Source organism: Astatotilapia calliptera, chromosome 2, assembly GCF_964374335.1.
Source record: "Astatotilapia calliptera chromosome 2, fAstCal68.1, whole genome shotgun sequence".
NCBI classification, from domain to species: Eukaryota; Metazoa; Chordata; class Actinopteri; order Cichliformes; family Cichlidae; genus Astatotilapia; species Astatotilapia calliptera.
The window spans coordinates 29,551,703-29,567,326 of NC_137423.1; the positions used below are offsets into that span (position 1 = coordinate 29,551,703).

The following is a 15,624-nucleotide window of genomic DNA, read 5'->3' on the forward strand; positions in this document are numbered from 1 at the left end:
CGTGTTATTGGTTTTGAACATACCACAGCAAAATTAAATAAAGCTCGACCCACGACTGTTGACGCTTGGAAGATCTTCTCATCCAGAGTTATCTCCTGGAAGAGACAATAATTGGTTTTAACTTTGTGTTTTTGTGTCTTTTCTTTGCTGTCCCTATGCCTTGTTTGCTAATGTTTGCTTTGCTACTGCAGTTTACAGTTGTGCTGTATATGTCTGTACCCCCCCCCCCCCCAACCCCGTTTTAAATCAATAAAATGTTGATCACAAAAAAAAAATAGCACTTTATTTTTAAGACTGTCCAATTTTGGCAAGGAATAATTTTTTTTGTTTCTCTGTTTTGAATTGAAATGCAGTTTAAATGTTTGTTTGTTTTTGCAGAAATTAAAAGAGCTTGAGTTTACAGTATTCATGTCCATGTCTATTATTTGATTTTGTCGCCCACTAAAACCCTTTTAAATTAAAAAAAAAAAACATTTGTATTTTGGGGCAAATTTTCTTGTGCGATTAAATGCGAATAATTGAGATTAATTAAAAAGCCTATTATTACTTTAATTTTTTTTTAATCGAGTCCCACTCCTAATCTGCTGTAAAAGTACGTGATATCAACATACGTGCAGATTAGGAGGATTTTCTTAATATTTATTTTTTATTACAGATTTTTTGTTCTGTAATAGGACTAACTAATATCTTTAAATGACAAGTTATGAAAATAAAAAGTCAGACTTTCAAAGGCCATTAGAATTGGTGTGTATCTCTATAGAAAGACTTGCAGTGATGCTTGGTGTATAATTCTTTCTAATCTATTAACATGGAAATCTTCCTAAAAATCTTGTTTACTGTTGCATCAGAAGGGGTCAAGCAGACCACTTGTTGTTGTCTACTGAATCATGAATTCTACTTTATCATTTTCTTCAAATGTGATGCTAGCTTCCAAGCTACAACACACCTTTACATCTAGTGACGGCAGAATAGCTACTCCGTAAGATAAGAATCATAAGCCTCACAGGATCAGAGATTAAAACATTTTCAACAAAGAGCCGAACCAGACTTTCTGTATAGGCGAACTGGGCCTGCAAATTGACAATATTGCTTTTAAAAAAAATGTGCAAAGATATGAATTTCTCAATCCACCACATCCCAAAAATAGTGGTGGAGAAACTGAGATCTGGTGACGGCCTTAACAGTCACCAGATCTTCAGTATTTTCATGAGCCCTTCCGGTCCTTGTCTTCAGTTTCCTGTTCTTAGCTTACAGGAGGAGCATCGCAGCGACAACAGGTGTAGCAGAGTGGCTCCAGCAGAGTCCACAGGCAGGATTTTTAGCGCATGTTCTTATGAAGCTGAATATGCAATGGATAACAGAAAAATATCTTTTACTTAATTCCACCATAAGATATATAAAAAAAAAAAAGATTTTCTGCCAATTGTCAGTTATCAAATCTGTATCTGATCTCTTCTCACACTTTAACAAGGTTAAAGTTTTGTTGGCATCAATTTCCCAAAAATTAACTTCTATTGTCCGACACTACACCATTTTGTGAAGCACTTTGTGATTTTTATCTGTGAAAAGTGCTAAATAAGTTAATTTTACTTAACTACCACATAGAGAAAAAGATATTCACTTTTAACTTCAATGTTTAAGTTTAACTTTTGTTCTTTTTTTCTCTTTTCATCTAAAGCACCAAGTTCTTACTTCTGTGTTCTCCATGGTCTCTTTTCTTTGACTCTTCCTGCATGGTTACCAGAAATAAACTCTTTTATTGGCACTTTATTCACACACTGACATCACATTGTCAGCTATATGGTTGATTATTTAAAAATGCAGCAACAAACAACAAATGGCGAAAACATCTGTACACAAATGTGTCCTTCAGCACTACAGATGAAATGTAAATGCAAAATAAAAAGTATGAAGGACAGAGAGTTTTTATATGATGATGATTATATTTAAGAGGACCTAATTATAAAATTGCAGAAATTATAAGAACCACATTTTTATGGAAATTTATACACAGTTGTTATCTTGTGAAAAAAAAAATGTGGAATGAATGAAAAGGAAAAGAGAAACACTTTGATCCTTATTTCCACACCTACACAGATATGTGACAAATGTACAGCAGGTGAAAGGTGACACTAGGTGTTGGAGTAAGGACTCATTTCAATCATGAAAACGGAGTTATCTGGAGATTCCACCTTTTCTGGGACAGCAGGGCCTTCCAATATTGTTTTTTTCTTCCAAGTGAACCAGATCCAAATCCCACTTAATGACAGAATTACCACAGCGGCTTTCAAACCAAATATGAACCAGGAAGTACCTGTGTTAGACACAAAAATGTTTATGACAAGTTAGAGCTGTGAGAGAAGAGTCACAGTAGAGTTTTCACTCATGTACCATAGTTTATAGAAAGGGGAAAAAATACGTGAATGCATCCCCTTCATCAGAGTTCATTTTTATTCATTTATATACCATGTGTCATCACTGATGGCAGTTTGATTAAAGAGGCTTATTTGACATGTTAGTCTCCTTACCCACTGCAGTTGGTGTGACTGGTGTAGGTTCAGTTGTTGGTTCAATACACAGGCTGTTACTGTCTGCATGCACCCACCCTAATATCTGTGTCCCATTGATTGAGGTACAGTTAATGAAGCCTGTGAGCAAAAAACAGATCATTCATGAAAGACCTTCAAAAGTGAATTAGTCGTTATTATCGACTTTTATTCAAAATGTTGTCACTCACTACAGGTCTTCTGTTCTTTGGAGACACTATTGACATGATTTCTCACTGAGCAGACCAGATGTCCTGAGACGTGCTGTTTCAGAGTGATGTTGTTAGTCTCATTATTTCCAGAAAGGAGCTCAGCATCTGTCAGTGTGCGTCCATCCAGAGTCCAGCTATACTGAGGACTGTCCCCTCCTTCAGAGGAGCAGGACACCCTCATCTCTCTCTGGGACAGACACTCAGAGACCAGCAGGACAGAGGACACAGGAGCTGAGAGAAACACACACAGATGACTTTTGGTACTATAACAAGATGCACTTTCATGCACTGTGCTTCCTTCTGTGTAACTTGGTCATGGTCTGAAACTTGGTAGCTGATTTTCCATAGTTCCTAAAATCTACTACTGTGCAACACTATCAGTTGGTTATGGAATATCTAGGAGGGAAGAAATATCTCAAAATTATTTGCTGCAAAGGTAGCATCCTGTTACAGTAACATACACAATTTCAGTGAGCTCTTTACAATTATTCATTAATTCACAAATGTTTGTAGAGGAAGACTGCATGGCTAGCTGCTTGGTTTTCACACATCTGTGCCAGTGGAACTATAAACATCAGAATTCAAAGATTAAGAGATGTGGCCCAATACTTTAGTGAATGTAGTGTGCATCATGTAGATTATCATTATTTATGGTTTGCTAATTCAAAACAGGGGATGCACAAAGTGTACTTATTTGAAATTCTGTGCTGTATGTTATAAAGATTACCAAAACAATACTGCATTTACATAAATTAAAGTCTGCATTTCCCAACATTTACCTTGAATGAACAACTGTAAAGTCCACTCGCTTGATCTTCCATCTGAATCAAAGGTTATAAGGGTATATTTACCACTGTCATTCCTGCTCAGGTTATTGATCCTAAATGTTCTATTACTGGGAAAAAAGCTAGATCTATGTGCCATGGTATTAGAAGTAACCTTATTATTTCTGACATCTAGTATTTTTATTGAGTTCTTCAACAAGTAGTATCTATATATTTCTGAGGTGCTCCCCATCAGATGAATGTCCACAGTTCCTCCCAAAGCTCCATAACACTGAGCTCCATCCTGTCTGCCATCACAGTGAGTTTCCACACCTGCAAATTTTGAAACATTAAAAAGAAAAGCATTTGTGATTTGTTAGTTTCTACCTAATAAATTACAACAACAATTTGATTAACATGGTCAGCAATCTAAAATTTACTGATGCGAGGACTTTTACTTGTTAAAAAGTAGTTTTTGTATTACCATGTTTATACCTAATGCCTAATTATGTTTTGGATAACCCAGTGTTTTGATTGAATGGTATCAAAGTATTTGAAGTAGCACTACTGCCATAAATCTGTCAGCTCTTAATATCTAACTCAGAGTAGGTAGTAGTTTTGACAATTGTAGGTAATAGAGCCTCAAGAACAAACATACTGCATCCATAATCCCAAAGTTATCACACGAATCTGTCCAACATTTACTAATATATTAATAATTAAGAAATACAGGTAGACACATTCTCCACATTTTAGCCGAGTGCAAAAACTAAAGTATTTTCATGTAACCAAAATAAAATAAATGTCAAACAGAAAACAGGAAGCAATATTTCAGAAAAAAGAATCTGCACACAAACAGGACACAGATGTTCATTTCTGAAGGTGGCATTAAAAATGATAAAGTAATGCAACCTATACATTCTTCAGCATATCTGTAGTGACTGCATGACTTAAATAACTTAACTGGATTCCTAGTTACAGCCAACCGATAAGTTGAGACAGATCAGGCAGTTTATCACAGTAACAAATAAGCTTGACGTCTCTGATAAGGATGGAAAGAATAAAGTCCTTTAAAAAGTCAGTTTAAAACTCACTTAAACACACTGCAACAAGGCTCCCAAGGTGCATAGTGGGCTAAGAATTTACCACTGCTACTAAAACTGGTAAAAAGACAAAAAAAGGAACTAAAGCTCTGCTCAAATGTCATGTACTGCAGATGTAGCCAATAGATTCTAACATTTAATTAAATAAAATAAATCAAAGTGCACATATTGTAACTTTGGGTAAGTATTTGTGCAGCTTTAACATCTCTGATGACGATGTCAGATATTTTGTACAGGTTAAAAAGGTATTAAATGATAAGTGTCACATGTAAAAAGAATATCTCACCATGAGACACTCCCAGTAGGATCACCATCAATCCCAGCACAGCTTCCATGTCTTCTCAATGTTCAGTGTGTGTTGACACAGTCGGCAGCCGTCAGAGTACTTTATTAAATAATATGCACATTTGTCCAACAGGTAACAGTCAGAAATGGCTCCTGCTACTGATCAGCCTCGTTTGAAATGCTGTTCTCATTCTGTGTGTGGAAATTTGAAAAAGGAAGTACAACTAGCATATTCATTACTTTGCAGAAATAAAAGGAACCTCACAGATCTTCCACAGACTTTGTTTAATTATTACTCACACTGTCACTGGACTATTTTTAGATCGGTAACAAACTAACCATATCCTGCCCATCACTCAGTGTCTACAACATTCATGCAGTTTAATGCAATTCAACAGCAGCCCCATTTATATTCCACCTTAAGTCCATATTTTGTTGCTGATACAAAGTACCTTGTATACACATCCATGAAGAAAAAAGAAACACTTTTAAAACATTATAAAATGTACACTCTGCCCATATGGAAAACATATATATAAATCTTATAAAGTTTGTATCTGTCTTGTGTGAAACTTGTATGAAAAGCATACAAGAGTGAAAAAAAAATAAGATCCCTAGAAAAAATATATAAATGAAACTTGTATGTTTTGGATACTTACTAAAACAATATATGAAAGTGGCCACTTTCATGAGTAAATCATATAAGCCTTATATGATTCACTATATGAAGTAGGCCACATCTGATGCAAGTCTTTTATAAGTTTTTTCTATTTCTTTTCTATACGGGTGACTTTAGGGATTGCGGTATTTAGGCTAATTGGTGGTTTGAGTGGTTGTTTTGACCAATGCTCATTCAAACCAGTACAAGTTCTGAAAAGTGACACTATTATTCAAAAGTATGTTTTAAATACTGCATTCTCAATAATCCAGATATAAACATTTAAGAAAATTGTCTTAATCTGCACAAAGCATTTTCAGTGAGCGAAACATTTTGTTGCTCATCTAAGTGTTCATCTGAATCATAGGCCTGCTCAGATTGTCTGCCTGCGCAGGCTACTGATCTTAAATGTGAATCCCAACCTCAAAGGACAGTGTGTGAATACTTTGACGAAAAGCATTGTTATAATCATCTTATTATTCTTTGAAATGAGTAAAATAGTGAAAAGGTGTTTCTTTCTTTTTGTGATTGGCTTCATTTTGTGTTTGTTGGCCAAAGAAGACTGTTCAGTTTCAATTTGTTTAATACTGTGAAAGTAGAGCCTCAGTGAACCAAAAACTTTTTATGGGCATGCTGTGACTGCAGCATTGTGTTAATACTTTGACGAAAGCCATTGGTATACTCATCTTATTATTCTTTGAAATTCGTAAAATAAAAGTACTCTGCATATTTGTTTCTTTCTTTTTTGCTTTGTTTCATTTTTTGTTTGATTTTTTTTATTTCTGTAACTGCAGAGCTTCAGTGAAATAACAGGGCAAATCATCACACCTATGATGTCAGACGAAGTCGTTATTAAAATTATAAAATTATTTAAATCTAAAACTCTTGGGTTTGAAAGCTAGCTCACTAAAACTAAAAACAACTAGCTGTTTCTCTTCATCATCATTATTTTTTTCCACAAGGAGGAACCTGAATTAACATGATCAATAATTAACTATTTAAAATAGGACTACACTACTGATGATTATGAGCATGACAGTATGACAGAGTTTTATAGGAGCTCCCGCGTTCTGGCAACCTTCAAATAAACTACTCTAGTCTAACTACTGAAAGCAGCTGTCATTAGTGATCAGTTTCAGATAAGAATGTGTGAACTCAGAAAGAACGGAAGTGTTTAGAATGGAACTCAAGAGAGAGAAAAGACAGAAGTTGTCTTTCAGTTTAGAGATACTAATACTTTGAAACCAAATGTGTAATTTTCTTGTTCAGCTAATCATGCAGTTTCACTGACATTGTAATATTTAAAATTTTAAATAAATGCAATAACTAAAAAAAATTAAAATTAAAACAAGTAAGAGGTTTATATGTATTTTCAAGCCAGTTCAACACATACATGATAAAAATTCCAATTTATGTTCAAGTTTAAATTACAGATTATTTCAAATCTCAAAACACTTTCATAGACATCAATGATTGTTCTGTTGTTCACTGGTTTTAAAGTGTTTTCTGAAGTTATGTATGTTGAGGTTACATGTTAGTTAGTTTCACCATAGAAGATATTTTGCACAGAAGGAAGTGAAATTGACTAGACTAAACCCTAACCCTAAAATTAACTCATTCACTGCCATTGACGTCTATAGCCGTCAATTGCAGTGCATGAGTTAATGGGTTTAACTCATTCACCGCCAATGGCTGGCAGTGAATGAGTTAAAAATCGTCCATAATAGTTGACATCAAACTTTCAACACATTCCTGCTCTGGTCTACCTGCTGTATGTCTATGCCAAGTTTCACTGCTTTCATACTCCCAAGAAGTTAAAGGACAAGTCTGCTCAAATTTCACAACATTCAAGGAATGTGATAACGTCATGTTAAAATGTATTTAGAAATCATTTGTGAGAGGTGACATGAATTTTACAATGGATTCCTCTTCTTTGACACCCACACTATATGTGTGCAGATTTTCATCTCAATCCACTGCATAACTCTGGAGAAATTAAAGGACTTTTCTTGTTCATTTCAACATGCACATTCGATTATAACAATAAATAAAAAAATAATTAAATATCATCTTTGATTGTTGACATGAAATTGTCAAATGAATACTCCTTTCTTTTACCTTCTCTATATGTGTCCCAACTCTTGTCAAAAGATGCTGCAAGATTCCAGAGAAATTAAAGGATCTTTCTATTCAAATTCCACAAGGTTATTTTAATGAACAAAATCTTACAAAAAAAAAAAGATCCTTCTTTGACAGTTGACTTGAAATTCTCCACAAATTCCTCTTCTCTGAAACTAACACTACATGTCTGCAACTTCCGCTTCAACCACTGAAACATTTCTCTTGTGAACTCAAGACAGACAGTAAAGTGGTGCTGAGCACCCCAATACAGGAAGTAGGGATTGGCTGTCTGTTTAAAGAGTCCAAATCTCTGATCCTATCGATCTTACCCAGCAAACAGTGCAAAGCTTTGATGAAACCGATGTGTGAGGGGACTCACCCAGCTGTAACTGCCTCAGAAACCCAAGTTGCCCTGCTGTTGCCCTGCTGTCATCTGTTCTTGTAAAGTATAACCAAACTTTTGAGCGTTTGTGCCACTTAGTCGTTATGTTTCCTGTTGGCTAAATGACGCTATGCAACGTGGCGACGTCATTCAAAGGGACTGGAATCGATAGGGGAATCGTTTGCAAAAATGGCAAACAATTCCAATTAATTGAAACAGTGGGAACCGGTTCTCAACAAGAACCATCCGTACCTAAGGGTCTGTTAGTTTGGCTGGAGTAACCTGTAACATGGATAACAACACTCTGCTGGGTGCTTGGAATATTGTACTCAAAGGATGAAACACTGAAGAACTAGAACATAATTACAGTAAATATATAAAACCAAAGTAAATCATGAACCCACATAACTCAAAACACTTAGTCGGCGACCCAGGAACCATGACAGTTAATTCTAAATAGTATAAATAGCTCTTACATGTTACTCCAGCCCTTTGAAACTAACAGACTGTTAGTGCTGTTTTCCAATGCAGTGCATGGGGGTAAGTAACAGTTAACTTACCCCCATAATTATGACAAGTTGTTGTTTAAGTCAAATCTTTTCACATATACCGTAGTTGTAGTTGACACCCAAAATAAATAATATATTCCAATAAACAGTGTTTGAATTACACTGATAGTGTCTGAAAACTGCATTTAAAATAAACTTACATTGTAGATAACTGAGTGCTTTTCCAAAATCTAAATAGATTAAATAAATACAAATGGTAAAAATGATACATCTTCCAAATAGGAATAGGTCACTCCGGATGTTGACCAATAACTATTTACAAACACTGTGTACTAAAATGATTGCTTTCATGTTTAAAAACTGAGGTTTTGTGAGAATATATACAAAAATATAATTAAAATAGTTACAGTTCATCTTTAAAATTTTAATAGTACAAATCTTGAAGACCTCTTCTTTACAATAAAGTCAGATAAGTAACTAAAAGACAGTTAAAACAGTAATAGAATACTGCATAATAGCACCATCTCGTGGGAATAAATAATAATACTGCTTCAGACTGATTTGTTGACCAGATACACCTTTTTCCCCTTTTTTGGACTATCATAAATTGTTTCAATAGGCTTTTGTTTTATGTATATAGTTCAAAGATATGCCACCTCAAAAGATAGCATCAGGTCTCCTTTTAAAGCGTCTTATGAGTCACTACCTGAGGTACTCAGTCACCGCTGGATCATTGAGGAACTTCAGTTAGTGTAACTCCGGGTCTTGTGCTGGTTTGTTGTGCTTCTTGTCATCTTGTGAAGAAACGTACCTGTCTCCTCTTGTGCACAGAAACCAGTGGAGAGCAGCCTGTTGAAGAGAATCACTGGCATCATGGAATCTGGATCATTGAAGCTGTGTATCGAGTTTTGGGATTGTTTGTTGCACATTTTGAAGCTTCTAAATAAATTAATTGTCCATCAAGTCCATCCAAGTCCTGCTTTGCCATATAGCAAACCTCACAGTCTCTTTCAAGTGATTCTCCAAATGGCAGCAAATACAAAGATGGTGACTCACACACCTTTCCCTTGAGATGTCTGGAGTTTTGATCTCCTCCATACCTGCTTCATGCCCTGGAGGACGGGGCTGTGGCCCCCCCACACCTTCGAGCAGATAATTACATGAAGGAACCTTTTAAAAAAAACAAAAAAACAAGCGCGTCCATGCTCACAGGTGTACACACGGGTGATCACACCCACAAACTACACCCTTTTTGGCTCCTACCTCAAAGCACACTGTGTTCTGTTGATCTTATGTGCTGCACAATAATGTTTAATATTTAGTATTTACTGTCATATTCCCATATATCATTGTGATGTTGTTTATTCTATTACTCTTGTTCTCTTCTGCTTGTTTTCTTTTTTCTTTCTCAGCAGGTGATCCAGGTGATTGATATATGCATTTTTTTTTCTCTGCCCGTTCTGTTGGTTTATGTTTTTTGCCCTTGTCCCCCGTCCCTCTTCTCAGCTGTTTCTCTTTCCCTCTTTCTTTCTCCCCTTCTTTCCCCCAGTCAAGTCTGTCCCGTATTCAGTAAGTGAAAATGAAATAAACAAAAAAAAAACAAACAATAAAAGGTGAATCAAATGGACCATTACGGCAAGGCTGGGATGGTCAATTTGGTAAAGTAAATCCGTTGGGCATCTTTGTTTGCCTTTAGACAACAATTCTGATGGCAAAAGAGCCAAACGGGACAGGCAAAATGAAAAAAAAAAAATAAGAGAATGTCATCTGAATATCAGTGTCTCTTGTAAGGAATCTGTGAGGAAAACTGTTTATACTAGTGTGTTTTATCACTGTCCAAAGGTTTTGCTGCACTGAAATTTGTACAAACATTTAGCCATTTACTTTATTTATTTCTAATTTAAGGATCATCTGTTCCAACTTCTACCAAGTCAAAAACTAGACAAGTTCACATGAAAAAAGAAAAACTCCCACATCAAAATAGTCTATCATCATGTCTGCAGAATACAAAAGCAGAAAACACTCACAGTGTTTATATAACATACTATCTTTAAATCAAGAGATCATAAAAGAATACATGTGTTCTGGTATAATGCAGATTAAAGTAAAATAAATCAGTAAGTATTAGCTTTTTATATTTTTCTGATAGGAAATCACATTAAATTAAAGACCTTTAGACATTTTAACATCAGCTCTTCTCTCCATGGATCTTCAGTGATGCAGTCTGTGTGGAAGAACTGACCACTTAAATCACCTGAATTTATGAACGTTAGCATACAAATAATCATCTCCCGTTGGTTCAGTCTGCCAAGGACACTTTGAATACTTGACTTGGCAGAACTCTAGCTCTGCTCTTTTCTCCAGTTGTTTCGCCTGTTGTTTCACGACCCTGAGATCAGCAAAGATTTCTTCCTGATCATTTTCTTCCTCTGCAGTCAGAAGAAGAAGAAACGGTTGCTTTAAAAATAATAAATGAATAATTAGAGGAATAGTCGCACTTTGTATTAAACTTCATTTGCGAGCTTTAGACATTATGTTGGATTTTGTTAAGCTGTTTAACTTTTTTCTTTTTACATTTACTGTGTTAACTGTGGCTGCTTAACAATATTTAAGTGACATATAACAGAGATATAAATAAACTGTTGTTGAGACTGCATTAATTAAGTATATTTATAAAAAGAGTAAAAAAGCAATTTAAGAAAAGTGAGTAAGGGAAAAGAAGTTTTGTACCTTTTGTTTTGCTGTTTTGCTTTTTCCGTTGGGCACAGATTGCTGCTACAACCACAACTAAGAAAATTATAAGTGTTGAGAGAACACCACTGATCAGTGGCAAATGTCCTATTTCATAGAAAGAATTAAGTCAAACATGAAATGAAGAAAGGAGAAAATGATATCAATGGATCTAGCTGTTTTTTCAATTTCCACTGTACCATGGGTCATTCCTCTTACCCACTGCAGTTTGTGTGGTTGTGGTGGGTTCACTTGTTGGTTCAATGCACAGGGTGTTATTGGCTTCATACACCCACTCTGACACCTGTGTCCCATTGATTGAGGTGCAGTTGATGAAAATGAACCCTATGAGCAAAAAACTAATAATTTATCAAAAATGTAAAAAGTGATATAATTATCAAAGTTGTAACTATCACCTTTTTCACTCAACACAGGTAGATATCCTCTTTTCTTTGGAGACTTTACTAACATGGTTTTTGACTGAGCAGACAAGACTTCCTGAGACGTGCTGTTTCAGAGTGATGATGTTAGTCTTAATATTTACAGAAAGCAGCTCAGCAACTGTCAGTGTGCGTCCATCCAGAGTCCAGCTATACTGAGGACTGTCCCCTCCCTCAGAGGAGCAGGACACCCTCATCTCTCCCTGGGACAGACACTGAGAGACCAGCAGGACAGAGGACACAGGAGCTGAGAGAAACACACACAGATGAGTTTAGTTTTAGATTTTAAAATCTCTCTAATAAAAAAAGGAGATATATAGATTACCAAAACATTGTTAAGTTTCTATCTACTAATTAGTGTCATTTCCCAATAGTAACCTTCAACTTTGAATAAACAAGTGTTAAGTCTAGACATCATTGCTTATACTCTCCTAATAAAGAACAGGGTATGCACAAACTATATGTATCTGAAATTATGTAAGATATATACATTACGAAAACAATGTTAAATTGGTTATTAATTAATTTAATTAATTACTTATTAACATAACATTTACCTTGAAAAAGCAACTGTAAAGTCAGCACACCTGATGATCTTCCATCTGAATCAAAGGTTTGAAGGGTATATTTACCACTGTCGTTCCTGCTCAGGTTATTGATCCTAAATTTTCCATTTCTGGGAAAAAAGCTAGATCTATGTACTACGGTATTAGAAATAACCTTATTATTTCTGACAAATAGTATTTTTAATGAATTCTTTAACAGTTGGATTCTAGGTATTTCTGAGGTGCTGTCCATCAGCTGGATGTCCACAGTTCCTCCCAAAGCTCCATAACACTGAGCTCCATCCCGTCTGCCATCACAGTAAGTTTCCACACCTGCAAATTTTGAAACATTAAAAAAGTTTTTTCTTTTTCAGTGTTTCATGTTAACATGTTGTGAATCCAGTGTTTTGGATTAGCTTTGTATAAAATGATAACGTTTATCAAATTATTTTTAATAACACTACTGCCATGAGTACACGAGCTCTGATTATTTCACTCTGAGTAGGTGCAGGTAATAGAGCGTCAAGTGCACACACATTTAATCAATAATATACTCCCAAATAGGGCTGGGCGATATGGCCTAAAATCCATATCATGGTATAATTTGAAGCATATGCGGTAACTATATATATCATGATGTATTCTTTTCTTCTGTATAACGTATTTTACACACTGTAAGGCACACTTAAAATCCTTTAATTTTCTCAAAAATCAACTGTGTGCCTTATGTATGAATTCTGGTTGTGCTTAATGACCTCGAACCAATTTTATGTAGTACACGGCGCGCAGAAATCTGTCAAAAAGTGTTTTAGTACGACTTTGGTAAGCTATGAAGGCACACCGCTTGATGGCTTGCCGCAGCATTAGGCTGCCGTAGTCAGGAGCCTTGCTGAGTAATCTGAGTCCAAAACTCCGTCTGCTTCAGGTCCCAAAGTCAAAGGAACACTGTGGCATCACTGAGATTTAAAAACTGTCTAAATTCTTTCATCTTTAATAAAATGATCAGTGTTGCTGCTTAACCACGTGTAACAATTAAGTTTAACATTCAGGCATCCATGAAAACAGATTTATTAAATTCAACGGAGTTAGAAGTTAGCAGGAAATTAGCTCGCTAGTTTCCACCTAAACATCATATGCCATGTTCTGACTGAGAGATTTCTGAAAAAATTAAAATGTACAGCAGGGACTTTTGTAGGGTTACTGAAGTCGGACTAGCTGGTATATAATGATGTCCTACGTGATCACTAGCAAAACAGCTACGTTAGCATAACATTAACACAGTGAAGCTGAAGGATGAACGCTAACTTTTTTCCACTTGATAAAAGTTAACGTGAGGGTTTCTGGTGGTTAGGGACAAATGCAATCGCATGGCAGGATGTTATAAACGGACCAAACACAAGCATAATGTGTTTACATGACAAAAGTACAGAAGAAGAAGATTTATGTTGACACCAAAGAACAAAACTAAAGAACAGACCAACAGTCGCGTCTCAAATAATGAAACTCATTGCCTTTTTACTTTACATTGAAGAATTTCTCTGTTATTTTATATATAATTTAACCATTTTTGCCTGCTGAAATATTTCTGTCCAATTTATTGCCTATAGTAGCACAGAAAAGGGCAAATTCAATGCCACGACATACAACTACTGGACAAATTAACCTAAAAAGCTCCTGCCATCTCAACCAAAGTAACTAGTGCTGATCCTTTCCTGTTAAAGTGTAAAAGTGTAAAAGCTTGAATGCAATCCCTTTATGAACCAGTAGAGAGAAACCTCACACCTACCAATATGTTTGTCCAGACGTTAAAAGTAATGTCGTTATATTGTTTACACAGCAATAGGGTCTCTCTTCTTCATAGCACCATTTCTAGTGCAAAATCATAACTAATGATTCTGTTTGACCTATTTTTAAGTGCAGAAATACATGTTTCTGTTTTTGACATATAGTATTTCCACAGATTCAATCATAGTCATATAAAGGTCCTCTTGTTTGACAGTAAGTTGAGTTATGTGCACTGTATAAAAATTAGATTTGAACTACATTTTACCTTAAAAAAACAGCTAACATATAAATATAACAATAAAGTTAACGCTTTTTTAAAAATTTAATTATTAATCGTAATTATTCATTAGCACCACTTACAAAGTGGTGAAATAAATTGGAGAAAGCTTTTGTGTGATGTCATAATTCACTTACAGTCAACTTCATTAAAACAATGAAGCTGACTGAGTGAATTCTGTTCTTCAGTTGCATGAGAAAATAGACGTGTGAAACAATGTAGAAGTTTGAGAATATTTTAGCAACACTGAGAGCCTCAGTTTCACCCTGAGGTCTCACCATATGAGGAGATATGTTCATTTTACACCGCTACTATATGAAGGAAGTGAAACGCAGACAATGGTCAACATACAAGCTGCAGGGACACAAGCAGCTTTCCCACAGAGTCCATCTTCATTTTATCCTGTCAATGTCCCTAGAGTCAGATCCACACTGATGAATATGTGGCCCTGTTAGTTATAATTAAAACAGTTATATTTATTTTCAAACTTCTTTAGGTTCATTCAAAGACACACTAAAGTGATAAAGCCAAAACCCACAAGGTTTGATATATATTTTAATATATTTCTAACTACAGCAATATATTTATATATATATATATATATATATATATATATATATATATATATATATATATACATACAGTGTTGGGGAGTGTGGTAGGACTCGACTTAAGCGGTCAAAGAAGTGCAGGAGACTGATGCTGTCCAGTGTAGCAAGTGATTTATTCACCATTCTGTGGCCCAAGAATATTTACAAAGAAACAAATAAGAAACTCAACTCTATAATAAACTCAATTCAAATAAACATAACTGAACTTAAATCAACGGAAATTAAGGTCAAACCGCACACAGCTACACTGACCTGAACCCTTCTCCTGAAACACCTGAGTTCGTCTGCTTAAATAGTCCCCTTAATCAAACACTTTCTCCTCTGGACTATTCCATTCAGTAGGTAGGTGAGATGAACATGATTATATTCATCCTCTACTACTCCTCTTGACTGGCAACATAAACTCTGGTGTAATCAATACATATCACAACATTAAATCTATTTCTTTATAAACCCTTTAAAATCAACTTTATTAAATTATAAGAATTCTTCCCCTCCTGCCCTTGGTCTCTTCCTGTGACCTCAGATGAACCCAGAAGGTATAAAGCAGGAAGTAGAACTACATTTCCTCCTTTTGCTTCTGGAAGACAGGTAGGTAAAGGTAAGTTCAAACAATACAAATTAACAGTTGAAATAAATAACATGTTAACTTAACA

At 35.3% G+C, this 15,624-nt stretch overlaps 1 protein-coding gene across 2 annotated transcripts; it reads right to left on the bottom strand.

The window, feature by feature from the left end:
• Positions 1 to 1,737: 1,737 nt before the first annotated feature.
• LOC145419265 (uncharacterized) lies at positions 1,738 to 8,183 on the bottom strand. Of its 2 annotated transcripts, none has more exons than XM_080288292.1 (6): positions 8,069 to 8,183; positions 4,912 to 5,102; positions 3,538 to 3,855; positions 2,738 to 2,989; positions 2,529 to 2,648; positions 1,738 to 2,314 (listed from the first exon to the last, which is right to left on the bottom strand). In XM_080288292.1, exons 2-6 carry the CDS (start codon positions 4,958 to 4,960, stop codon positions 2,133 to 2,135), a joined length of 921 nt encoding a protein of 306 aa, XP_080144418.1. In that variant the 5' UTR covers positions 4,961 to 5,102; positions 8,069 to 8,183; the 3' UTR covers positions 1,738 to 2,132. The 2 variants fall into 2 exon arrangements, with proteins under 2 accessions (XP_080144418.1, XP_026048455.2); XM_026192670.2 differs by lacking the exon at positions 8,069 to 8,183 and adding an exon at positions 7,687 to 7,899.
• Between the last annotated feature and the right edge of the window lie 7,441 nt (positions 8,184 to 15,624).

Excerpts from the sequence above, each read along its gene's own strand:
- LOC145419265 (XM_080288292.1), bottom strand. The coding sequence starts at position 4,960 with ATGGAAGCTGTGCTGGGATTGATGGTGATCCTACTGGGAGTGTCTCAT. Across the intron at positions 3,856-4,911 it reads CCTACTGGGAGTGTCTCATG|GTGTGGAAACTCACTGTGAT; the intron begins GTGAGATATTCT and ends CAAAATTTGCAG. Across the intron at positions 2,649-2,737 it reads CAAAGAACAGAAGACCTGTA|GCTTCATTAACTGTACCTCA; the intron begins GTGAGTGACAAC and ends TTTTGCTCACAG.